General features: G+C 43.0%; 1 protein-coding gene across 3 annotated transcripts in view; it reads right to left on the bottom strand.

Moving 5' to 3' along the window:
• Positions 1–25,557, bottom strand: part of LOC140483188 (ribosome-binding protein 1-like) — a 133,752-nt gene extending 108,195 nt beyond the window's left edge. For 2 of the 3 annotated variants that reach the window (XM_072581239.1, XM_072581241.1), the window contains exons 1-2: positions 25,401–25,557; positions 774–1,485 (exon numbers count right to left, since the gene is read on the bottom strand). In XM_072581239.1, the coding sequence (XP_072437340.1) occupies positions 774–1,455 (682 nt within the window). In that variant the 5' untranslated portion in view covers positions 1,456–1,485; positions 25,401–25,557. Of the gene's footprint in view, positions 1–773; positions 1,486–4,835; positions 4,856–25,400 lie in introns of those variants that run through there. The other variant, XM_072581240.1, reaches the window with a different exon arrangement.
• Between the last annotated feature and the right edge of the window lie 1,123 nt (positions 25,558–26,680).

Raw genomic sequence — 26,680 nt, 5'->3', positions numbered from 1 at the left:
AGACATAAACTTTCAAAATAAAGCCAGCTATTTGCAAAAATGCTCAGGGTCATTGGAAAAAGGTTCTACCAGCGCAACAAAGTATTGCACTGTACATTATACCAAATTCCCAGTATATTAAATATCCTTAAAAAACTGGAGGAAAACAGCTTATGATAGGTGCAGCAATTATATTGAGTCTGGCAGATATTTAACGTTCTGCTATAAAAGATTAATATGCAGGTCAGCTTTGGTACAGTGAGTAACAATTAGAAAGTCAAGGGGCTAAGTCCAGACGCGAACACAAAATGCAAGCTGACAATGCAACACTGAGGGAGTGCTGCATACTCAATATGCCTTTCCAATCAGACAGTAAGCTTGGGTCCTGTCTTCTCAGGCAGATGATAATGATTCCAAATTGCCAATCTGAAGAGAAGGGGAATTTACACAGTGTCCTGAGGATTATTTAGACATCAAGGTTGAAAAAAATAGATTACCTGGCCATTGTCACATTACTGATTTGGACATTGCTTGGGTGCCATGTGTTCGACATTACAATAATCACTATACTTCCAAAGTTCTTCAGTGGCTGTAATGTGCTTTGGAGTATTTTGACATTGTGAAAGGTATCATATAAATGAAAGTTATTTTCTTTATCAGAGAGTGGGTAAAAAGTTCAAGACATTTCCAAACACATTGCCCAAAGATGAAAGAGACAGATGTGTGAGAGATGATGTCATCCATTTTGACAGTTTAAGATTAGACCCCAGAAACAAGAAAGCTCAAGTACTCACTGGGCTCAGACTTTTTCTTAGATGCAATCCTCTTCTTAGGTGGGGCATCTTGCTTTGCTTCATCTTGGTTGGCAGTTGCTTCAATCTTTTTGGCACTTACAGTGGAAGGAGTAGCAGCAATGGGTACAACCTGCTGGGCACCTACGGGAGGGACTGCCATCACTGGCACTTCCCTAGTAACCATCTCCACCACAGGTGCAGGTGCTTGTTTAGAGGAGCTGCCAACAGGAGCATGGGCTGACACAGGATTCGGGGCAGGCTCAACTTTGGCAACCTTTTTTTCCTTCTTCCTCTTTTCTTTGGAGGCTGGGGGAGAAGACTCAGGAGGAAGAGGAGACGAAACAGCCATAATGGGAGTTTCAATAGTTGGCACAATAACAGGCTCAACTTCAACCTCTGCCTCGGAGACATCCTGCACAGGCTCAGCTTCTGGGATTCTCCCATTGGGTTTTTCATCTTTTTTCTTTGGTTTTCCTTTCTTCTCCACAGATTTTTCTTTCTTCTTCTTTTCCGATTTAGCCTGTTGAGCCTTTTCCTGCTCTTTCTTCTGTTTCGCCAAGGCTTCTTCATAGGACGTTTCCTTCATGGAGAAGGTGGAGACCAAGAAAATTCCAATGGCAGAGATGACCATGAAGCCACCAAACACCATGAAGCCCAAGGTTTGTGGGTCGTAGATGTCCATGTTTGCTCAAAGACTCGATTTGTATAAGACCTGCAAAATAAAATATTACATTAGCATGGATTGTAGCATGGACCCTTCACTTTTGAACAACAATTAACCTAGGCAAAGAAATATTAGATTGAAATCAGAAGGGAAGTAGAACATAGAATGTAGAACAATACAGTAAAGAACAGGCCCTTTTGCCCTCGATGTTGCGCCGACCTTTGAACTATTCTCAGCTCGTCCCCCTACACGATGCCATCATCATCCATGTGCTTATCCAAGGATTGTTTAAATCTCCCTAATGTGGCTGAGTTAACTACATTGGCAGGTAGGACATTGCACGCCCTTCCCACTCTCCGAGTAAAGAACCTGCCACTGACATCTGTCTTAAATCTATTACCCCTCAATTTGTAGTAATGCCCTCTTGTACAAGCTGACGTCATCATCCTAGGAAAAAGACTTTCACTGTCTACCCTATCTAATACTCTGATCATCTTGTATGTCTCTATCAAATCCCCTCTGAGCCTCCTTCTTTCCAATGAGAACAGACCCAAGTCTCTCAGCCTCTCCCCTTAAGACCTTCCCTCCAGACCAGGCAACATCCTGGTAAATCTCCTCTGCACCTTTTCCAATGCTTCCACATCCTTCCCAAAATATGGAGACCAGAACTGTACATAATATTCCAAGTGTGGCCGCACTAGCGTTTTGTATAGTTGCAGCATGATATTGCAGCTCTGGAACTCAATCCAAACAAATGAAACCCAACACACTGTATCCCTTCTTAACAGCACTATCTACCTGGATGGCAACTTACAGTGTACATGGACTCCAAGATCCCTCTGCACATCCACACTACCAACAATCTTCCCATTGGCCCAGTACTCTGCCTGCCTGTTATTCTTCCCAAAGTGCATCACCTCACATTTAGCTGCATTGAACTCCATTTGCCACCTCTCAGCCCAATCTTGCAGTTTATCTAAGTCCCCCGCAATCTGTAACTTTCTTCCAAACTATCCACTACTCCACCGACTTTAGTGTCATCTGCAAATTTACTAATCCATCCACCTATGCCTGCGCCTAAGTCATTTATAAAAATGACAAACACCAGTGATCCCAAACAGATCTTTGCAGCACACCACTAGTAACCGAACTCCAGGCTGAGTATTTTCCATCAACGACCACTCGCTGCCTTCTTTCAGAAAGCCAGTTTCTAATCCAAACTGCTAAATCACCCTGAATTCCATGCCTCTGCATTTTCTCCAACAGCCCACCATGTGGAACCTTATCAAAGGTTTTACTGAAGTCCAAGTACACCATGTCAACTGCCCTACCCTCATCTACATGCTTGGTCACCTTCTCAAAAAACTCAATGAGGTTTGTGAGACATGACCTGCCCTTGACGAAACCATGTTGACTATTTGAAATCAAATTGTTGCTTGCTCGATGATTATAAATCTCATCTCTTATAATCCTTTCCAAAACATTCCCTATAACAGAAGTAAGGCTCACTGGTCTATAATTACCTGGGTCATCTCTACTGCCCTTCTTGAACAAGGGCACAACTTTTGCAATCCTCCAGTCCTCTGGTACTAAACCTGTAGACAACAATGACTCAAATATCAAAGCCAAAGGCGCTGCTATCTCCTCCCTATCTTCCCAGAGAATCCTCGGATAAATCCCATCCAGCCCAGGGGACTTGTCTACTTTCACTCCTTCTAGAATTGACAACACCTGTTCATAAATAAACACATTGGACAAAAGCTAATCCATCCGATGTACTAGAGTTATAGCATTTCCAGTCAATATTGGGGAAGTTAAAGTCCCCTATAATGACCACACTGTTCCTTTCACTCCTACCCAGAATAATTTTGCTAATCCTCTCTTCCACCTCCCTGGAACTCTGCCGAGGCCTATAAAAAACTCCAAGCAGTGTGACCTCTCCTCTCCTGTTTCTAACATCGGCCCACACTACCTCAGTAGGCAAGTCCTCATCAAAGGTTCTTTCAGCTACCGTTACACTATCCTTGACTAACAAGGCCATACCCCCCATCTTTTACTGTCTTGACTGTTATTAATGAAAGATCTATACCCTGGAACCTGCAACATCCATTCCTCACCCTGCTCTATCCATGTCTCAGATAAATAAAATATAGTAAATAATACTTTTATTAATATAGCACATTTCATGGCCTGAAGATGTCTCAAAATATTTTACAACCAATGAAGTGACTGCAAAGGACTTGAACTCATGACCTTCTGCTTCAGAGATCAGAATGTGACCCACTGAGCCAGACGGGCACCTTATTGCTACCTATTTATTTCACCCTGCTCTCATCCCACCCCCAAATCATTGCAGTTCCTCATAATCTCTCATTTTCTCCTTTCTCCAATCCTTTTCCAGATCTCCATATGCTTGGTTTTTCTCTTTGACCCTGGATTGTTTTCTACCCTAGAAGGACCAAGCAGAGAGTGGAGCATGTCCTGATGAGGATCAGAACCTCGAAGCACCACAAAAACTTTTTTCACTTTTAATTCCAAAATGTTTTCGTAGAAAGAGGGCTGCTACAGCCAAATACAGACTGCAGATGTAAATGCATTGCTGTCTGATAAAGTCCTGGGTTGTGCATGTAAAGTGCCAGGGAAACTTCAAAGACAGAGAGAAGTCTGAAACAGAATCACGGAAGCGTTACAGCACAGAAGGAGGGTATTCGGCCCTCATGGTCGTGTCAGCTCTTCAAATGAGAATAAGGGCCAATCTCCTGCTTTTATTTCTATAAAAGTAATCATCCAATACCCTCTTGAATGTCTCAGTTGAACCTGCCTCTGCCACATTTCGGAGCCATGTGTTCCATACATTGCCAACTTGCTTCGTGAGAAAGGTTCCCCTCACCTTGCATTTGCTTCTCTTGCAAATCACTATTAATCAGTGCACTCTGGCTCTTAATCCTTTCACAGCGGGAACAGTTTCTGTCCATCCACTACATCGAGCCCCTCATAACAACCTCTCCGCCTACTTCTATCCAAGGAGAACACTCCCAATATCTTTAATCTATCTCCTAAACTGGAATTTCTCATCTTTGCAATGATTCTGTACTTTTTTCAGTGCATCATATCCTTCCTATAAATGTGGCCCCCAGAACTGAACACAATATTCCATCTGGAGTCAAATAAATATCCTATACAAATTCAACATCATTTCCTTGCTATTGTACTCTAAACTCAGATTAATAAAGCCAAGGATAGTGTATGTTTCATTAACCATGCTCTCCACTTATGTACCAAGTCTCCTCTACTTTACGAATTGTATCCACTATTCAGTATTGTCTTTCAACATTCAATCTACCAAAAAGGATTCACCTCACGCTTCTTGACATGGAAGCTGCTACCTATTCACTCACTTCATCAACTTGTCAATGTCCTGTTGGAGCTCTACGTTGCCCTCCTCACAGTTTACTATCCTTCCAAGTTTCCTGGAACACGAACAGATAACAAGGGGATTTACTATCTTTTCTGACTCAGCAAAATCATTCGCGTGGAGACATTCTTCGTGTTTTGCCCTTCCAGCAATAGACAAACATAAACGTAAAAACCTGAGGTGGAGGAGCTCGTATCGGAGTGGGGCGTACAAAGTTGAAAATCACACAACACCAGGTTATAATCCAACAGGTTTATTGGGAAGCACTAGCTTTCAGAGTGCTGCTCCTTCACCTGGTGAAGGAGCAGCACTCTGAAAGCTAGTGCTTCCAAATAAACCTGTTGGACTATCACCTGGTGTTGTGTGATTTTCAACTTAAAAACCTGATGTATATTTGCCCCTGGCAGAAGGTGTGAAAGTGACCTGAGGTTTGTATATACGAGCCTGGGTTTGAGCTCTGGTGAGCTGTGAATGTCACAGTTGAAGCATCACCCACAAGTCACCCTTCACTGACATTAGAAGACTGTCTCATTATGGAAGCTGTCTAGCCAGCAATCTAATTGTAAGGAAACTGGACAAGAAAAGTCCTCTTGCTCTGAGTGCTGCAAGTTAATCACCGTCAAAAAGAAAAAGCACAAAAGGATTTCAAATAACCAGCAAAAGTCGAGAATTCCAAATCAACTGTTGAACTATTAATGTTCTACAATTTACACTACAAAAACCACCCAGAGAGATTGATCTGTAAATCATTTAACTTATATCTTTCTTTGGACTCTTCTTATTCCTATTAGGTCTGTATGTGTGTTGCATTATTAACTCTTTTCACATTTAGTAACCCATAAGCTTACTCTTCCGCTTACTCAAGAAAGCCTGGTTAAATTTGCTCCTTGAGGGCCTCTCATGCCACAGTCATAGTGTCCCTCCCTCTGGACTAGGACACCCAGGTTCACCTCCGACCTGCTTCAGAGGTGTATATTAATATTTCTGAATTCGAGAAGGAAAAATATTAAATTTGTTCCTTTTAAAACATAAACTCATTTTGTCAGGCAAAAGGGAATCCATCAGGGGAGAGATCCTTTTTAATTTAACCTAGTTCCAACCAATCAAAAGGGCAAGTGAATGAAGAAGGGGAGCCACTTATTCTCTCCTCATCTTGGAGTTTAATGCTTTGAGGGATTAGCCTGAAACCATAATACTTTAGCAAACCTCCCACAGTCACGTTGCAACCAGTGTGACCCCTCTCCTTTTATTGAAGCTGCCCGTGCCTGCAGAAGGTTGAGCTGGACATCATGCCAACTCAGATGTTCCAATTGGTCTCCCTTCAACCAACAGCTAAAAGACATTATCTCTTCATTCATCTCCCACTGTTAGTGGGAGCTGGCTATGTGCAAACCAGCTGCTGTGCTTACTGCTTCATAGCAGCTACACTTCAAAAGTACTTCATTGGCTACGAGGCATCTTGGCATGTCCTGATGTAGTTAAAGCTGCCACATCAATGCAAGTTCTTTGTTGTTAACAAAATGATTCTTGAAGAATGGATTGCAAAATTCTGATCCATTCCCCTTCTTAGGACTCCAGATAAGCAAATATATTCGAGTATTGAGCGAATGCTACTTTGCACAATACACAGTGAAATCAAGTACATCTGCTAAAACAAACTCATTAGCAAGGCTGGACACCTCTCCTCCTGGATTTCTCATTCTATTGAGTTCTAGAGTCACATAAGGACTACCCTCCAGATTCAGGTTCCAATAATACTGTGACTTGGCAACAAGTTCCATAATTGTAGCAAAGGGACATGACAAAGATTGCTGCAATGGGTTGAGGTAAGGCAATTTTGTAAATTGAAACAGTTCTGCAACAATCAGAGGCTTTGAGGGAGTGTTTTGTTGACGCAAAGCAATACTGGTTAATAAAATGAAAAAGTTTAATTTTCAGTGCTGCACGCTAATAAGTTCTAGAAACTCACAGACCATACTCTCCAAATATTAAATAAAGAAAGAAAACATTCACATGTTGATTACATTTGCCAATTCTTTCTACCCTCACTGCAGTAAAGTAAATATTTATTTTGGCCAGGGTTGTGCTGAGCCAAGCCTGCCAGACTTGAGTCCGAGTGTTCAGAATTTTAAGCCCTTGGTGCTTTCAATAAAGAAATACCAGAAAGCCCCTTCCAAAACTTCTGATTTGAAACTGCAAAAAATCCGCTGCAGACAGAAAAAGAGTCAACACTATTTATAAACGGGTCAACTCTTACGAAAGGGAACAAAGCAAGCGGACAAATTGAGCCCACATTCAGAGGTCAGGGACTAGAATTTTTTAGAATCCCTACAGTGTGGAAACAGGCCCTTTGGCCCAACAAGTCCACTCTGACCCTCCGAAGAGTAACCCACCCAGACCTGTTCCCGTACCCGATATTTACCCCTGACTAATGCACCTAACCTACACATCCCTGAACACTATGGGCAATTTAGAATGGCCAATTCACCTAACCTGCATATCTTTGGACTGTGGAAGGAAACCCACGCAGACACAGGAAGCATGTGCAAACTCCACACAGATGGTCGCCTGAGGCTGGAATCGAACCCAGGTCCCTGGCGATGTCAGGCAGCAGTGCTAACCACTGAGCCATCGTGCCACCTTCTGTGAAGGATTTCTACACTGAGCCTCCTGAGAACTAAGGTCAACAGTTCTGTACTTTAACGTGTACAACTCCCTGACAAACAGCTGATTTTGGCCTTTCCCCTCGCCAGTTTGAATGTGGGAAAATGAAATAACCAATAACAACAAACACCACTTTAAAAAGTTTGCATCACTGAGAAGGTACAAACTAGTGCAAGGGCAATGGTTGTGATAGCTAGGTCACGGTGTGTCAATATGAGTTACTCAATACTTCAACTGAACAGCACCAAAGCAATGTTTGAATTTCAGGGCATCATTAATTTACCATCTTAGCTCTCGCACTGCCTCCAGAGTTTATGTACATTGGTTAAGTGCTTTTCTCCCTCTCCCTGGCTGATCTAGTCACTAATCCAGCTACAGCCTCGTATTCCACTGAATGCTATGGCAAGACTAATAGGTTCCGTTGAGTGCTCTAGATTTAGAAATAGATACATTCTCCTGAATGTTACAGTTTGCAAAAATAATATGCTAACCTAGCGTTTAGTAAGTTTACAACTTCAGCAGTAGCTGCTTTACACTTGAAGATGGATCACCTAATTGTGTCAGTTATACTGTATGAAATGTCTACAATTCATCATAATAGGGTGCGACTGTAACAAGCTGCTACATAAAACCACAGATTTTACAGCACACAACAACCGTTTGAAAGAGCTAATTATTCCCAATCTTTCCCCTTGACCTTGTAAATGGTTTCTTTCAAGTACTTATACAATTCCCTTCCAAAACTGCTTCTGACTTTGCTCCCACCAACTAACTGCTGTGCGTTCCGGATCACAGCAACTTCGGGTAAGTATAAACGTTCCTCATATCCTCTCAGTTCCTTCTTTCCTCATATCCTCTCAGTTCCTTACCCTGAAGCTCTCCATTCTGGTTACTGACCGATTTTTTTGAAGAAAAACCATCAGCTCTGAGAAAACTCCATTTAATTTTGAACTCCCCTGTTTAATCTTCCCTTAACCTTCTCTGCTAAGAAGAAAAGTCTCAACTTCCCCAATATCTCTGCTTGAAAGAAGACTCTCATCCCTCGTGTCATAAATACAAGTTACTTTTTTACAAGTGCAAGGTGAGTTGGACAGACAAGTGACAATGCAAATGTTTAAGACTGAAGGGCAGCTTTCTGTTTGCCTGGGAACAGTGGGGAGGATACATAAATGTGCTTCACACCAGATTCACGGCCAGCATTTGTGTCCTATCATTCTATAATGGATAGAAATGTGGAAAACAGGTGGAGAAGGCTATTCAGCCCTTCAGGTCTGCATCACCATTCAATATGATCATGGCAGATCATGCAATCTCATTATCCTATTCCTGAACCTCTCCCCATACCCCTTGATCCCTTTAGCTGCAAGGGCCATGTCCTCTTGAATCTATCTAATGAGCTGGCCCCAATAGCTTCCTGTGAGAGAGAATTGCACAGATTCGCAACTCTCCAAGTGAAGATATTCTTCCTCATCACAGTCCTGAATGGCTTATTCAAAGGCTGTGAACCCTAGTTCTGGCCTTCCCAACATCGGGAACATTCTTCCTGTATCTAGCCTGTCCAGTCCCATCAGGATTTTGTGTGTTTCTTTGAGATCCCCCCCCCCCCCCCCCATTCTTCTAAATGCCAGTCAGTACAATCGATCCAGTGTTTTCTCAGATGTCAGTTCTGCCATCCCAGCAATCAATCTGGTGAACCTTCGCTGGACTCCCCCCAAAAGCAAGGATATCCTTCCTCAGGCTAGGAGACCAAAACTGCACATAATACTCAAGGTGTGGCCTCACCAAGGTCCTGTGTAACTGCTGCAAGACATTGCTATCCCTACCCCAAATCCTCTCGCTATGGAGGCCAGCATGCCATTAGCTTTGCTTACTGCCTGCTGCATCTACATACCAACCTTCAGCGACTGTTCCACTATGACACCCAGGTTTTGCTGCACCTCACCTTTTTCTTAATAATCTACCTTCCTGGTTTAACCACCGAAGTGGATAACCTCACATTTATCCACATTCTATTGCATTTGCCTACACAAACAAACGGATCCAAATGTATATCCCAAAAAAGGGATACTATATCAGATCACTGCAATATGTGGCTCTGGATAGTTTAGTCTTTTATTGAGTCAACTGGATTTGGTAGCAAACTTGCCAACACCAATTTAGATATACTGCTCCTTTAGCTGGGTTATTGATGAAACAGATTTGACTTCATTGAGTGTCCATTTTTTTTCAAAAAGCTTCCCCAACTATCTCTGATGGATGCAGGAGAGCGCAATGAATTTCCAGCTTCTTCAGGCAACGCCAAAGACGGATCTCCATTGTCCGCTGAAGAGATCAGGGCTGTACATAGCATAAGAAAAACAATGTGTCGCCGTGGATTACAGGGTGACCTGGACAAGTTAGGTGAGTGGGCAGATGCATGGCAGATGCAGTTTAATGTGGATAAATGTCTGGTTATCCACTTTGGTGGTAAGAACAGGAAGGCAGATTACTACCTCAATGGTATCAAATTAGGTAAAGGGGCTGTTCAGAGAGATCTGGGTGTTCTTGTACACCAGTCAATGAAGGCAAGCATGCAGGTACAGCAGGTCGTGAAGAAGGCTAATAGCATGCTGGCCTTCGTAACAAGAGGGATTGAGTATAGAAGCAAAGAGGTGCTTCTGCAGCTGTACAGGGCCCTGGTGAGACCACACCTGGAGTACTGTGTACAGTTCTGGTCTCCAAATTTGAGGAAAGACATTCTGGCTATTGAGGGAGTGCAGCGTAGGTTCACGAGGTCAATTCCTGGAATGGCAGGATTGCCTTACACGGAAAGACTGAAGCGACTGGGCTTGTATACCCTTGAGTTTAGAAGACTGAGAGGGGATCTGATTGAAACGTATAGGCTTATGAAAGGATTGGACACTCTGGCAGGAGGGAACATATTTCCGTTGATGGGGGAGTGCCGAACCAGAGGACACAACTTAAAAATACGGGGTAGACCATTTAGGACAGAGATGAGGAGAAACTACTTCACACAGAGAGTGGTGGCTGTGTGGAATGCTCTGCCCCAGAGGGCAGTGGAGGCCCAGTCTCTGGATTCTTTTAAGAAAGAATTGGATAGAGCTCTTAAAGATAGTGGAGTCAAGGGGTATGGAGATAAGGCTGGAACAGGATACTAATTAGGAATGATCAGCCATGATCATATTGAATGGCGGTGCAGGCTCGAAGGGCAGAATGGCCTACTCCTGCATCTATTGTCTATTGTCTATTGAAACCAGGTCAGCAGAGCAGGACATTCTCTGAGCCAGTTTCTGACCAGAGATCATGGATGATCTTGTGTTGCCCCAACACTTAGTTTGTTTGTTACTTTAGAAAGGCCAGGCTCACCTGACCAAGGAATAGGTATGTTCTCACTGTTTCTTTAAATATTTATGAAATTTTCTTTTGCCCATTAGGAATGAAAGATTCCTAGCAAAGCATGCCCTAGACGTACTACGAAATCTATCACTAATGACTCACCGGACACAGGCCAGACAGCTCCATTAATCTGATTAAATCACTAATTATATCTTCCAATCAGTCCCCCTTGCACACACACACACATTCCCCTCAGAACAGCACCTCATGCCAAGTCAGTGAGGCACTTCTGACTAACAATTCTATCCCTTCACTTTCTATGAGTGATTGACAGTGCCACATTTTGACATGGTTAATGCTGACTCCTACTTCAATAAACACATCCTGCATTTATCCAGTGCCTTAAAAAGTACTACAAAGTCCCAACTCACATCATTAAAGTGTTCTCAGACAAAACTAACACAGTCAATAGAAATGGTATTAGCATAAGGGTCCTGATGCTTAGTCAATAGGGTAGGTTTTATACTGCCTTAAAAGGAAGAGAGTGTGAGTGGCAAGGTGAACAGGTCTGGGAGAGAATTACAGGATGTATCATCTCAGCAGCTGAAAGCATGACCAGCAATAATAGGGAAAAGGAATTTTGGTTGGGATGGGATGCATAGAGTATTGAAGTATTTATCGAATTCCCATTACAAAGTTACTATTGATTCTGCTTCCACCTTCCATTTAGGCAGCACACTCCAGACCAGAACAACTCACTGTGTTAAGAAATTCTCTTCACCTCTGCTCTGGTTATTTTACTAATTAACTTAAATCTGTTCCCTCTTATGGCTAATTCTCCTGCCAGTGAGAACAGTTCTGCCTTTATTTTCCCTATCAAAATCCTTCATCTTTTTAAACACACTATTAGATTGCCCTTGTCATTCTTTGCTCTAAGATTCCCAAGTGTTGCACCCGTCACTAACCTGACTGCGCCTCCCCTCTACAAAAAAATAAAAGGACAGAAATTCCGGCCTTGGCCTCAATATGAGCTTGCCTCTCCCAGTTGGTCACACGACATTGTAAGGACAGCTCCTTGCTGGCTTAGTGTCTGTAAAGCCAAAGGTAATTTAACGTCATTCTTACATTGCCAATTATGCAAGAAACGTATTTAATACAATTAGATTCTAATGAGAAGTTGCATTTTTACATTCTGTATAAACAATTCCATTCAGCTACAGTTGGCTAACTGGGATCACTCCCTGTCTCAAATCTAACACCCTATCAGTCTGCACTCTTCCCCACATCACTGTCACGAACTAACTCACCAGGAAAACCCTGAAATGTATAGAATCACTTTTTCTTCTTGATGGCATATGGGTACTGCTGACAAGGCCTTCAATGCCCTTAAACTGAGTGGTTTGCTAGACTATTGTAGAGGCCATTTAAGAGTTAACTTTTTTTTTGGGAGTCACATCTCGAGAACAGAGGTTAAAGTGGCAAATTTCCATCCTGAAAATATCATAGTGAGCCAAATGGTTTTTACAATAATCATCATGATTAAGACTAGCTTTATATTTTTCTTATTCTTTTGTGGGACTTGGGTGTCGCTGGCTAGCCAGTTTTGATAACCCATCCGTATTTGCCCTTGGGAAGGTGGTGATGAGCTGCCTTCATGAATCGCTGCAGTCCACTTGCTGTGGGTTAACCCATAATGCCATTAGGGAGGGAATTCCAGGATTATGACCCAACGCTCAACGACTCTGAATCATCGATGGTACATTTCCAAGTCAGGGTGGTGAGTGGCTTGGACGGGAACTTGCAGGTGGTGGTGTTCCCAAGTACCTGCTGCCATTGTCCTTCTAGGTGGAAGTGGTTGTGAGTTTGTAAGGTGCTGTCTAAGGATCGTTAGTGAATTCTGCAGTGCGTCGGTGCATCTTGTAGATAGTACACACTGCTGCTAATGAGCACTGGTGATGGAGGTTTTGAATGTTTGTAGATGTGGCGCCAATCAGGCGGGTTGCTTTGTCCTGGACGGTGTTAAGCTTCTTGAGTGTTGTTGGAGCTGCCCCCATCCAGGCAAGTGGGGAGTATTCCATCACACTCCTGACTTATGCCTTGTAGATGGTGGATAGACGTTGGGGTGTCAGGAGGTGAGTTACTCACTGCAGTATCCCTAGTCTCTGACCTGTTCTTGTAGCCACTGTGTTTATGTAGTGAGTCCAGTCGAGTTTCTGGTCAATGGCAACCTCAAGGATGTTGAGGGATTCAGTGATGGTAATACTGTTGAATGTCAAGAGACAGTGGTTAGAGTGTTTCTTATTGGTGATGATCACTGTCTGGCATTTGTGTGGTGCGAATGTTACTTGCCATTTGTTGGCCCAAGTCTGGATATTGCCCAGATCTTGTTGCATTTGAGCACGAACGGCACTGAACACTGTGCAAATCATCAGTGAACATCTGCACTTCTGACGTTATGACAGAAGGAAGATCATTGATGAAGCAACTAAATATTGTTGGGCCTACGACACTACCCTGAGGGACTCCTGCAGAGATGTGATGACTGTCCCTCCACAACCACAACTATCTTCCTTTGTGTCAGGTATGACTCTCACTAGCTAAGTATTTGCCCCCTGATACTCATTGATTCCAATTTTGCCAGGGCTCCTTGATGTCACACTCAGTCAAATACAGCCTTGATGTCAAGGGCTGTCTTTCTTACCTCACCTCTGGAATTCAGCAATTTTGTCCATGTTTGAACCAAACCTGCAATGCGATCAGAAGCTGAGTGACCCTGGCAAAACTCAAACTGGGCATCACTGAGCAGGTTGTCACTGAGTAGGTGCTGCTTGATAGCATTGTTGATGCCCCATTCCATCACTTTACTGATGGAGAGTAGACTGATTGGGTTGTACTTGGCTGGGTTGGACTTGTCCTGCTTTTTGTGTACAAAAGATTTATTCACTGAAATCAAAATTTACCAGCTGCCACTGTGCGATTCAATTCTTTTTGGAAGGAACATCAGCCTGAGGGCCTCTGGAATCAAAATCCAGTGACATTACCAGTATGCCATCATCTCCCCCGAAAGATTGAACCAAATGAGGTCCTTCTCACAGAGTTGTTGGAAAGAGAAAACTATCCTTTGAAGCAGTAGAATCAGTACATTCCCAAATTATTAAGCAATCAATATTAGCAGGCCAGATCATTTAACCACGGGTCAATTCACATTCATTGGCTATCATGTTAATATTCGTACTGTAAAAGTAGCATGGCGTTGACTAGTAATAGCAATGTTAAGTAAAAGTATTCTGTCATGAAGACTTACTTTACAGAGCACCTTTCATAACCACAGGACAATCCAAAGTGCTTCACAAGGAATAAAGCAAATTGTCTTTAGAAGTGATGGTCACTTTTACAATGTAGGAAATGCAGCAGCCAATTTGCACGCACCAAGCTCTCACAGCATCAGTGTGATAAACAATTTATCAGTGTTGTTCAAGAGAAATAGCGTGGCCATAACACTGGATAGAACCTGGCTCTTCTTCTCCAAATTACCACAAATAATTTTTATCGTCCACTTGAGGGGGCACAGCCTCGGTTTAACACAATATTCAAAAGATATGAACAAGAACGAAAAGCAAGAGTAGGCCACTCAGTCTGTCAAATCAGCTCAGCCATTTGTCAGGATCATCATCAATCCAATTATGGCCTGAACCTCACTTGTCCATCTGCCCCACATAACTCATGATTCCCTTATCAGTCAAAATTCTGTCTAACTCAGCGCTGGATAAACGCAATGACCCAGCCTCCATTGCTCTCTAAAGGAAGTGAATCCCATAGAATATACTCAGGGGACAAAAAAAGAATCCCTTCATTTCGGTCTTAAAACTAAGGATTCCAAAGTGCAGCGCTCTCTCAGTACAACACTGGGGTGTCAGTCCAGATTTTGTACTAAAATCTCTCAATTGAGTCTTGAACACATGACAGCTTGGTTCAGGTACGAAAATGCAAACATGGAACTATGGTTAACATTTACTTTTCTTCTCTTAATGACTGCTATACTTCCCAGTCTACATTGTATTCCCTTCCTGGTAAATGTTAATCTGGAGACTTCAGTTTCAGGGAGGAATTGGTACAGCAGAAACGCTGCTTGCCCACGCAAATAGTCAAATATCTGTGTCAAAACGTGTAGTGCTGGAAAAACACAGCCAGGCAGACAGCATCCAAGCAGCAAGCGAGTCAATGTTTTGAGCATAAACGTATGCTTGAAATGTCAACTCTCCCACTCCTCGAATGCTGCCTGACCTGCTGTGCTTTTCCAGCACCACATTTTTTGACTCTGATCTCCAGCATCTGCAGTCCTCACTTTCTCCTAGTCAAATTGCTGGGTCTTATTTCTTAAACTCATACATGAAGAACAATCACTTTGAGGGTGACTCGTACCCAAAGAAGTGTGCCCACTCAAACAGAGATCGGTGCCTTCAGTAGAGGAGAGAGGACACAACTCAGTTACTCAGTAGCCACAATGTTAACAAACATGCACAATGGAAATGCACCAGGGTTTCCTTGCACTAAAGTTACTCTTGTAATCTGCTTAACTTGGATGTTAAATTCGCAAGTCTTGGTCACATGAGGGAGCAGAAAAATCAATAGCTCCTGTGAAGGAGGCTCATCACATGATAGTCATATTCAAGGAAACTGACTGAAAGTCAACATTGACAACTTTCCTGGAATTGGCTATGATCTGGACTATCCCACAAAGCTGACAGGAAAGCAGAACCTGACAAAAATGGGAAGAAATCCCAGGTCAATAATACTTTATCAAGTCATGGAAATTTTCATAACCAATTAATTTATTCTGTTAACTTCAGTTGCAGGGAGCTTTCCTTATTTTTCCATAATAGAACAATCAATAAAAAAGTTGCATGCACAGCTCATTGATTATGCATAACAAACTTATTAAAACAGTAGCGTTGGAAAAATTCTGCAGGTTGGCTAGCATCAGCAGTGAGAGAAACAGTTAACTTTTCTAGTCCAATAGTACTCTTCTTTGAAATGGAAAGGAGGTACAAGTGTGATGAGATTTATGCTGTTGAAAGTGGGTGGGGCAGTGGAGAGGAATGTGATTGTTTTTCTGTTAAACAGGTTTTTCTACATTTACCATTTTAAAGATGCTATATAAATAAATTTTGCTATAAATTCTGTGTCCTATGATCTTATATACCACAACCAGCCCTCCGAAAGCTAATGCTTCCAAATAAACCTGTTGGACTATAACCTGGTGTTGTGTGATTTTTAACTTTATATAAATAAAAATTGTTACATTGCACCTATAAGAATATGAAATGCTGAAATATACTTGCTACATCTGTCCAAAGCTAAAAGAAGCAGAATAAAACAATCAAAACCTATTCTGCCAAACAGTCTTGAATAAAGTACAACATGGGTTGAAAGCTCTTCAATGCCTTGGTTAATAAGAATGCTGAAACCAACTCTTATCATAAACACAGATAATCTGTTTATAATCACAACAATTATAAAAGAGTTTGTTACAACACAACAATAAAAAAAGGCCAAAGCTCAAGTCAATGTCACAACCTTACAATCTTAACTGGGTTTACTTAAAGACAGGCAAGAAATCGTAAAACTTCCAGAAGTAATGATTTTAGCAAAGCACAGCCTTTGTCTAATCTATGCACATTCCAGGCCACTGCTAAATTTGATGGGACTCCTTTTTTTTGAAGGGCCTGCTTCCAGACCTGTTTTCTAAATTGGATACAGCTATTAGGAGAAAGTGAGGACTGCACATGCTGGAGATCAGAGTCAAAAAGTGTGGCACTGGACGAGCACAGCTGGTCAGGCAACATTCGAACAGCAGGAGAGTCGACATCTTGAGCATAAGCTCTTCATCAGGAATGTGGTGGAGCTCCAAGGAGGACTGAAAGATACATGGGAGGGAGGTAGGACTGGGGAGGGAAGGTAGCTAGGAATGCAATTGGTAGATGAAGGTGAGGGGTGATGGTGGAGCAGATAGGTGAGAAAGAGGATGGACTGGTAGTGCGGTTCAAGAGGGCAGTACCAAGTTGGAGGATTGGGTCATGGGCAGCACGGTGGCTCAGTGGTTAGCACTGCTGCCTCACAGCGCCAGGGACCTCGGTTTGATTCCAGCCTCAGGCGACTGTCTGCGTGGAGTTTGCACATTCTCCTTGTATCTGCGTGGGTTTCCTCTGGGTGCTCCGGATTCTTCCTACAGTCCAAAGATGTGCAGGTCAGGTGAATTGGCCATGCTAAATTGCCCATGGTGTTAGGTACATCAGTCAGAGGAAAATGGGTGGGTTACTCTTTGGAGGGTCGGTGTGGACTTGTTGTGCCGAAGGTCCTGCTTTCACACTGTAGCGAATCTAATCTAATCTGGGATAAGGTGGGGGAGGGGAGATATGGAAACTGGTGAAATCAACATTGATCCTGTGTGGTTGGAGGGTCCCAAGGCAGATGAGGTGTTCTTCCTCCAGGCATTGGGTGGCTAGAATCTGGCAGTGGACCAGGACAGCACCTGCATGTCCTTGGTAGAGTGGAAGGGGGAATTGAAGTGTTCAGCCACAGGGCGGTGAGGTTGTTTAGTGCATTTGTCATAGAGGTGTTCTCTGAAACATTCTACAAGTTAGCATCCTGTCTCCCAGTGTAGAGGAGACCACATCGAGAGCAACGGTCACAGTAGATGACGTGTTACCATCAAGCTGGCTTCATTAAAGACTGTAGGAGGGCATGCCACGTGCAGCACCTTAGAATGACGTGTCAACTAGTAAGCGTAGAAAGGTTTGTTTGCATGCCAAACAGCGTAAACAGCATGCAACAGATAGGGCTAAGCAATCACACAGATCCATTTCAGACATCTCTTGAGGTGCCCAAAATCACACAGTCTCCGTCTTCATTCCGCTTGACATCGAAAAATGGCTCAAGGCACTGAATACTGCAAAGGCTATGGCCCCTGACGACATTCTGGCAATAATATGAAAACTTGAGCTCCAGAGCTTACCAGGCCCTCCGCTAGCCTCTCATTTATCGTTACATAAACATCGAAACAGCAAGATGATAAATTGCACTGTCCACAAAAAACAGGAAAAATCTAACCCAGCTAACAACCATCCTATCAGTCTACTCTCAACAATCAGCAAAGTGACAAAAGACGTCATCGACAGTACTATCAGGTGACGCTTGCTAACAAATAACCAGATCACGGACGTTCGGTTGGGCTCTGCAAGGGCCACACAGCTCCTGGCCTCAATTTAGTCTTGATCCTAACTTAGAAGCAAGACACAAGGTGAGAGGAACTGTACTCGACATCTAGGCAGAAATTAATCAATAATGACGTCAAATACACCTGGCAAAATTGGAGTGATTGTAAATCAAGGGAAACTCTCCATTAGCTACAGTTATTCGTAGCATAGAGGGAGATGGTTGAGAGAGTTAATAGTCAATTATCTCAGTCCCAGGACACCTTATCTTCAGTTGCTTCATCAATGATCCTCTCTCCACCATAAGATCAGAGTAGGGATGTTTGCTGATGATTACACAACGTTCAGCACCATTTCCAGCCTCTCATATACTGAATCAGCGTCTGTCCATGTGCAGCAAAACTTGGAAGACTTCTAGGTTTCAGCTGATAAGTGGCAAATAACATTTGCATCATGCAAATGTCAAGTAAAGACCATCACAAAAAAAATGTGAGAATCCAAAGCATCACCTCCTAATGTTCAGTGTCACTGCCATTGGTGAATCCCCCACCAACATATGGAGGCTTATTACTCATCAGAAACTGAACTGAACTAGCAATATAAATGCAGGGGCTACAGGAGCAAGTAAGAGGCTGAGAGTTCTACAATCAACTCACCTTTGAGTCCCCAACACATACCCATTAACCAAAAGGCACAAGTTAGGAGTGTGATAGAATATTTATGGGTGGCACAGTGGCTCAGTAGTTAGCACTGCTGCCTCACAGCGCCAAGGACCCAGGTTCGATTCCAGCCTTTGTGAAGTTTGTACATTCTCCCTGCATTTCCTCTGGGTGCTCCGGTTTCCTCCCACAATCCAAAGATGTGCAGTTCAGGTGAATTGGCCCTGCTAAATTGCCCACGATGTTAGGTGAATGAGTCAGTGGGAAATTGGTCTGGGTGGGTTACTCTTCGGTGGGTCAATGTGGACTTGTTGGGCCAAATGACCTGTTTCCACACTGTAGGGAACCTAATCTAATCTATTCTCCACTTGCCTGGGTGATTGCAGCTCCAATAATAGAAGTTTGACAATCACAAAGACAAAGCAGTCCAATTCACTGCTCATCATCTTCAACATTCACTCCCTTCACCACTGATGCATATTGGCAGCAGCATGTACAACTTATAAGCAGCAACTCAACCAGACTCTATCAACAGCACTTTCCTATACCTCTACTTCCTCTGCCTATGATGACAAAGGCAGCAAACACATGAAATCACCGCCAGTTGCAAGTTTCCCCCAAGCCAGACACCATCCTGACTCAGAAGTACTTCACCGCTCATTCACTGTTACTGAGTCAAAGTCCTGAAGCTCCTGTCTAAATAGCATTGAGCCTAGCTTCACACCAAAGACTGTAGCAGCTCAAGGAGGCAGCTCACCATGACTTTCCCTGCTGGCATAGCTAGTGAAGCCCTCAATCCATTACGGCATTAAGGAAATATTTGTGCTGGCCTTCGGAAAGAACAATTCACCTCGCGGCACTCCCCTGCCTGTTTCTCATAGCCATGAAAATACCTTTCCTTTTCAGATAATAATCCAATTACCTTCTGAAAGTCTCACTTGATCATGCCTCCTCCACATTCGCAGGCAGTGCATCACAGATCCTGAATGCTTGCAAAGTGACAGTTTTCCCTGGCGTCACATTTGGCCTTTTGCTATTTACCTTAGATCCGTGCCCTCTGCTTCGTGATCCTTGTAGCAATGGGAACAGCTTTCCCCCCCCCATCTAATTTGTAATGCTGCCCATAAATTTTGAATACTTCTAACAAATTTCTTCTCATCCTTCTCTTCTCCAAAGGAGAACAATCACAACTTTTGCAGTCTCTCTATGAAAATGATGCTTTCTGGAACACAATTTAGTCCAGCAGTTTACTCTGGGTATGGTTCAAATAGGATTTGAGGATCTACAATAGCCCTGAAAACAGCTTTATTTTAAAAGTTATTCACGGGATGTGGGCATCGCTGGTTGGGCCAGCACTTATTAGCCATCCATAGATTCCCTTGCAGTAACTTGACATGGTAATCATCATGTGTGTTTGCTTAATTGTGGAACCAGAATTTGCAAGTCTTAACCCAGTCTGAAATTAGGCTTGATTTGGAGATGCCGGTGTTGGACTGGGGTGTACAAAGTTAAAAATCACACAACACCAGGTTATAGTCCAACAGGTTTAATTGGAAGCTAGTGTGCTTCCAATTAAACCTGTTGGACTATAACCTGGTGTTATGTGATTTTTAACTTTGAAATTAGGCTGGTCTTGATTAATGAGTTGCACTGGGGAAACCCAAGTTCTGAAGACCAATTTGGGATGGATCACAGGCCTATCTTTCATAACTCAGGATGCCAGTTTGCTACCCAGAAATGGTTGCTGGTAAATTTTGCCTTTATGTCTTAACATGCAGTGGAAATCTGGAATTACTTTCTCCAGATCCCCTCACTCCACCTCCCCGCCTCTTCTTAAACCACTGTAGTTGCTGGGTGTTAATTGAAAATTTAAAGACTGAGATCAGAAGTTTTTTTTGGTAAAACTATCAAGTGATATAGAGTAAAGGCTAGTTAGTAAATGGGGCTTGAGCCACCCATTACACATGTAATAGTCAGAGAATATAAAACAAACTCGATGACTGACAGATCTCCTGCTGTTCATATTTTTGTAGAATCGCCGAACATATAAAAAATCATTTTTAAAGATCTGCGGGTAGGTGGTATTTGGCTCAGGAAGTGGAAAAGTTGAGCTGGAATGGTTCTAACACTGTGTGAAGAAGTGAGGGGTGGGAAAAGAGAGACCTTTTTATGTCGGAAGATTACTTTCTTCAGATTAGAACATGTGTAAATTCTCATATTTTACTCATTTGATTAAAGAAGTTGGGGTTTCTCCATTTTAAGTACAAAAACCACTTTGGATGAAGTACTAAGTATGGAGTTTTTTGCAGATGGCTTCTATAAGAGGCATCTGTTAGTTAAATAATCGTAATACTTAGGGGCCAAATGCACTTACAATGAATTAATCTGACACAAGCAGCAATTAATGCAAGCATGTGGGGGAGATGATGATGATGCTGTAGCAACCTGATTTGACCAGTCATCCAATTCAAATCAAAGTATGGTAGCTGTTGGAATTTAAATTCAATTATTAATTCAGGAATTGAAAATTAACCCCAGTGACGATGGCCATGATGACTATCACTGACTGTCATTATCATTAAAGCAAACATCCATACATCTCCAGCTAGAAACTTCCAGCTCGAGTTAGAAATTAAAAAAAAAACAAATGTGTAGCTGTCAAATTGCCATAAAAACCCCCAATTGGTTCACTAATGCCTTTTATGACAGGAAACCTTCCATCATTACTTGGTATGAAACTCCAGTTTCATACAAAGTAATGACGGAAGGTTTCCTGGGGATTTCATGGGGACAGTAGAGATTGCCTTGATATGAAACTCCTGTCCCCATGAGGTTTTTCAGTTATATCAATGCAGATGAAGGTGGGCTATCACAAACAACTTGACAGCAACAGTAAATGCACCGCATCCACATTTAAAAAATATTCAAAGAATGTGAACTGTTCAATTTTTCAAGACTTACTTCTAGGCAGTTTTGTACCCAGAGCAGGAATTCATGAAAACTCCATGGAAACTGCACAATTATCACCGAGGAATTTTGACATTCTAGAAAAATGTCAGCAAGTTACCTGCAATGTCTGATGTCTTTAGTTTGAGTTCTTAATGGAGTCTTTGTAAAACAGCGACCTTTCTAAAGTTACTCACGAAAGCTTCTGTACAATAACCAGTTACCTCATTGTACCTCATCAATGGAAAACAGCTGGTTCCTTGCCTGAAGGTTCACAAATTAGGTGGAGTTGTCCTTATAACCAGTAAAGCTACCTTTCAACAGGACAGATAAGGTCTCAGATTCCTGTGACGCTGCCAGCCAGGTGTTCTTCCATAAACAGGGAGAGAGAAAGAGAGAGAGAGAGAGAGAGAGACAGAGACAGAGACAGAGACAGAGACAGAGATACAGAAAAAAACAGAGACAGAGACAGAGAAAAAGAGGGGAGAGGACAAAGTGCAGACAGTTGCAGATTAATCTTAGTAAAAGTTGAGGAGGTATTTACATAAATATCTTTGTGAGCTGTTGAAAATGAGAGGACAGCGAAAGGTTTCTCATGGTACATTCCATTATTTATATTCTTAATTACTTTCTTATCCAGCTTGATAATTATTCTAAATTTCTGCCTCCCCCTTACTGTATCCTACCACTGGGAATTGACCTATAAGACTTTGTGTCAACTTCCCACCAATAGCTCTAAATGGGAGGTGTTCTATTTAGATAGAGCAAATCAGGGCAGGACTTATACACTTAATGGTATAGTCCTGGGGAGTGTTGCAAAGCAAACAGACCTTGAGGTGCAGGTTCCTAGTTCCTTGAAGTTGGAGTCGCAGGTAGATAGATAGTGAAGAATGCATTAGGTATGTTTTCCTTTATTGGTCAGCACATTGAGTACCGGTGTTGGGATGTCATGTTGCGGCTGAACAGGACATTGGTTGGGCCACTTTTGGAATACCGCATGCAATTCTGTTCTCCCTGCTATAGGAAGGATGTTTTTAAACTTGAAAAGATTCAGAAAGAAATTACAAAATTGGAGGGTTTGAGGTATAGGGAAAGGCTGAATTGGCTGGGGCTATTTTCCCGAAGAACATCCATAATACTAAATAATCACATTGCTAAACTCTTAATTTTAGCAGATAACGAGATGAGAGAATGGGAGAGAAATGGATTGGAGGAAGAAATGGGGTGAGGCGAGGGAGCACAAATGGGATGGGAGAGGAGAGTAACAGGAAGGGTTCAAGCAACAGGATGAGGAGGGAGTAAGTTACAGGATGGAGGAGTAACAAAATGAAGAGGGAGTAATGAGATGTTGGGGTGAGTAACTATTCTTTGGGACAGAGCGCGATAATATGGGAGGCAGATCAAGATTGTGGTGGCAGAGAAACAGTTCAAGGTGGGACGGGGAAATGACAAGTGGGCAGAGCAGCAGAGAAAAATCAGGATGAGTCAAGGGAGAAGCAGGGGCAGAAACAAATCAAGGTGGGATGGGCTGCAAGATAAACTGAAACAGTTGAAAAATGGGAAGGGGAACAAGGCAACAGGGCAGAAACAGGACAATGGGGGCATAATCGGGACAATGAGGAGAAAGAGGAAAGAGAACGGGGAGGAACAAGCTTGTTGGGACAAAGAAATGGGATGGGGAGGAAACAGGTTCGGGAGAGCGGGATGAGGGGAGAGTGACGGGATGAGGTGGAAGAGAGATGGAGAAGAAGTGGAGGGAGGAACAAGATGACAGGGGCAGAAACATGATGAGGTAAGGCCAGCTGGGCTGGGGTCTTAAAACAATGTGAGGGAAGAAATGGGATGTTGTATGGAACCGGGGAGAGGATGGGAATGTGAACAATATGGCAGGATGGGAACCGGAGTGGAGAGGGCAATGGGCATGGGTTGGATGTTGCAAGAAGTTGAAACAGGACTTCGCTCCCATCTAAGATGAAAATTGGGGGGGGGGAGGTATTTGAGAAGAAACTCAGTACTATAAATAGAAGAAATACACTGGATCCTAATACTTTACACAGTTAAATCCAATTATAATTAATTGGCGATTCAGCCGTTTCATAACAAATATCAATCCCGCAATTCATTATTTTCACAAACGGCAAAGAACATCTAATTAATTCTAAAAAGGATAACGCCCCTTGGTCTGCATTTGTGTTGAAGGAACTGCGGGAATAAAATAAACGTGCAATCACCATAAGAACTACTGTACAGATATGATGAACTAAAAGCCTGCTTCTCCTCCTCAAATCATATTAGTTACTGGACCTGGTTGATTGCATCCGGCTTTAGGGCCGCGCGGATCTCGCTGTGTGTGTGTGTGCCGGATCCCAGTGACACCGTATTAAGATGAGGCAGTTTCTGACTGGTCAGATTTCATTGCCGGATCTTCAGCATTTCAGAGAGCCAACGTGTACACACATTCCTCAGTCTGCCCACTCAAAAAAAAACCGTTAGCTGCTGAAAATAAGCTCGACCGTTTCTTTGCACACAGTCTGTCTCACTGCAGGGAGATTATCTCTCAGAATCTAGACCGGGGAGGGGATCCCTGAGATTACAATCAATCTTCCAGACTGAACGGAGGGGAACAAAAAAAAGGGAACGATTTCAGTTCTGTACGCGGTTAATTTGTGGAATGTCTGACAGATTCTCTGTGTCTGACTCAAACTTCAGCCCCACTTCCAATTCCCCTTAATATCTCCTGAATTTAAACTTTCCCAGACACAGAACCATTTTCACGACGTTAAACAGCACCGCAATCTTTCCCATTGACAGCTATTTTTTTTTGTGGAACACTTAGAAAAAAATCGCTTTTCTTTCAGGAAGTTGCCTCGATTCTCTTTCAGATTTACTGCCTTAATTTCTAACTCGAAAGCAAAGTCAAATTCCATCCATCTCAAGATAAATTTCAAGAGTGTAGCCTCACAAACCAAAATGAAAATCCAACAAAATCACGTTTGACACATGACTGTTTGCACAGCTGTTGGATCAAGGTACAAAAATGTCCTCTGCTTAAAAGTATTTCATCAAGCAAGCAAACTTTTTAAAATCAAAGTATATCGTTGTTAATGCAGAAAATCTGAACTAAAAACAGAAAATGTAATTTTTTTTCGGAAGACCTGGTCAGCGTCTGTGAAGAATGTTTCAGGGTCTACGACCTTATTTCACCTCATCAGATATCTTTTTGATATTTCGTCCAGTTTTAAACTCTTAACCTTTGTAACACTGCGTGTACTTCAAACTCAGTAGAACTGTTTCGTGACTTTGAAAACGATACTAAGTTGTGCATCCCAAAATGAAACTTGACTTTTAAATAATCAAACGTTCAGTAGAAGTTGCTTTATAAAAATGTGGATCTGCACATTTGACAGGACGTGTGTCGAAACGAGCCAGTGCAGTGCACCATTGTATTTACTCCAAGTAAAACAAAACCCCAGTCAGAACACATTTTTCACATACCCCCACCTCCCTTCCCATTCTTGTTCCCACCTTCCCCAGTTGAACACGTATGCAATGTGTCCATACAGGATCAAAACGCAAGCTCGTTATCAGAGAGACAGTCAGTAAGAGGGCAATGTGTTTGCGGGGTGGGGAACAGGAGGAGGTGGAGATAGAGGAGGGGGTAACAGATCCAATGCCCCCACCATCAGCCAAGTGCCAGAGGGTTTATTATAATCAATGGAGTGTCCTTACCTCAACCGTGAGACAAGCCTGTGGAGGGGTGGGTGGTGGGGTCTCTGTCTCCCGGGCTGTTGAATCTAACTGTGGTGCGGTGCAGATCGTGTGAGAGATGCCTCCCTACCCTTGTCCTTCAGCCCCCTCCCCTTTTTTTCTCACCCCTGCCCGCCGATCCACACACAAACACGGACTGAGCCCGACCGCCTTGGAGTCGTGGCACTTCTCTCCCCAGCGCTGGCAGCCGGCCGATGCTCACCCCCGCCCCCCGGCTGCCATTGGCCGCTCCAATCCCACCCCGACCAATAGCTGGACGGGACAGGACAAGGTGTTCGCTGAGCGTACCGGGAGGTGTAGTTCCTTCTCCACCCACCCCCAACTCCGGGAATGGAACGTGGCCCAGATCCCGTCTCGCGCCGCTCTGCAGTTTCCCAGGCTCGTCACCTCGAGCTTCCGTCAAAGAAGGGAAAGCGATAGAGGAATAGCAGTCACTGAGCTGCACTCTTTCATTGTGGTATGTGCAGGGTGCATTGTCCCGGTGTTGGTACATTTCGCCTGGAAGGTACAGGCACACGCCTGGCAAATGTCACTCTGGAGGAGTGACAGGAGCTCACACTGGTTTAAAAATGTTAAACTGGCCTTGAGTGCATTTCTGGCCCTGCGCAGCTTCAGGTTTTTAAATGGACGTGCAGTCAACGCCAATCCTGCCTGCTGACTGTAAACGCTGCGTTTTCTCAACGTTGACAGCTCTGTGGATCCCTGTACACCGTGCATATTTCCGCTGTACAATAGCAAGCTTCTTTCACAACCCTGGGAGTTCCTGTTCCTGATGATTATACCAGTTTGTAGCAAAATGCAAACATTCCAAAAGCGAAACACAAATCTATCTCATTGACAATCTTTCACCGGTGAAAACTGACGATGATTTGATGAGATGGGGAGACGACCCTATTTCACATTCACCAAAATTGGCAGCAGCAATCTTTTGAAGACAGTTCGGTTATACAGAATGTTAGATAGAATGAGTGAATTTACACATTTATAATCACTGTATTAACAATAAGCACACATATCTTCAGTATATTTGAAACCCATTGTGTGCAGTTGGGCACATTTAAGTCTGCTTTAGGTAGTCCTAGGTTTCAAAGGTTAAGAAACATAAACTAGAAGCAGGTGTTCGCCATTCAGTCACAGAGTCATACGGCACAGAAACAGATCCTTTGGTCCACCTTGTCCTTGCCAGTCAGGTTTCTCAGTCTAAACTAGTCCCATTTGCCTGTGGCCCATATCCCAATAAA

The sequence above is a fragment of the Chiloscyllium punctatum genome, chromosome 11 (genome assembly GCF_047496795.1).
Source record: "Chiloscyllium punctatum isolate Juve2018m chromosome 11, sChiPun1.3, whole genome shotgun sequence".
Taxonomy (NCBI): Eukaryota; Metazoa; Chordata; class Chondrichthyes; order Orectolobiformes; family Hemiscylliidae; genus Chiloscyllium; species Chiloscyllium punctatum.
This window is presented reverse-complemented; position numbering and strand designations above follow the sequence as displayed.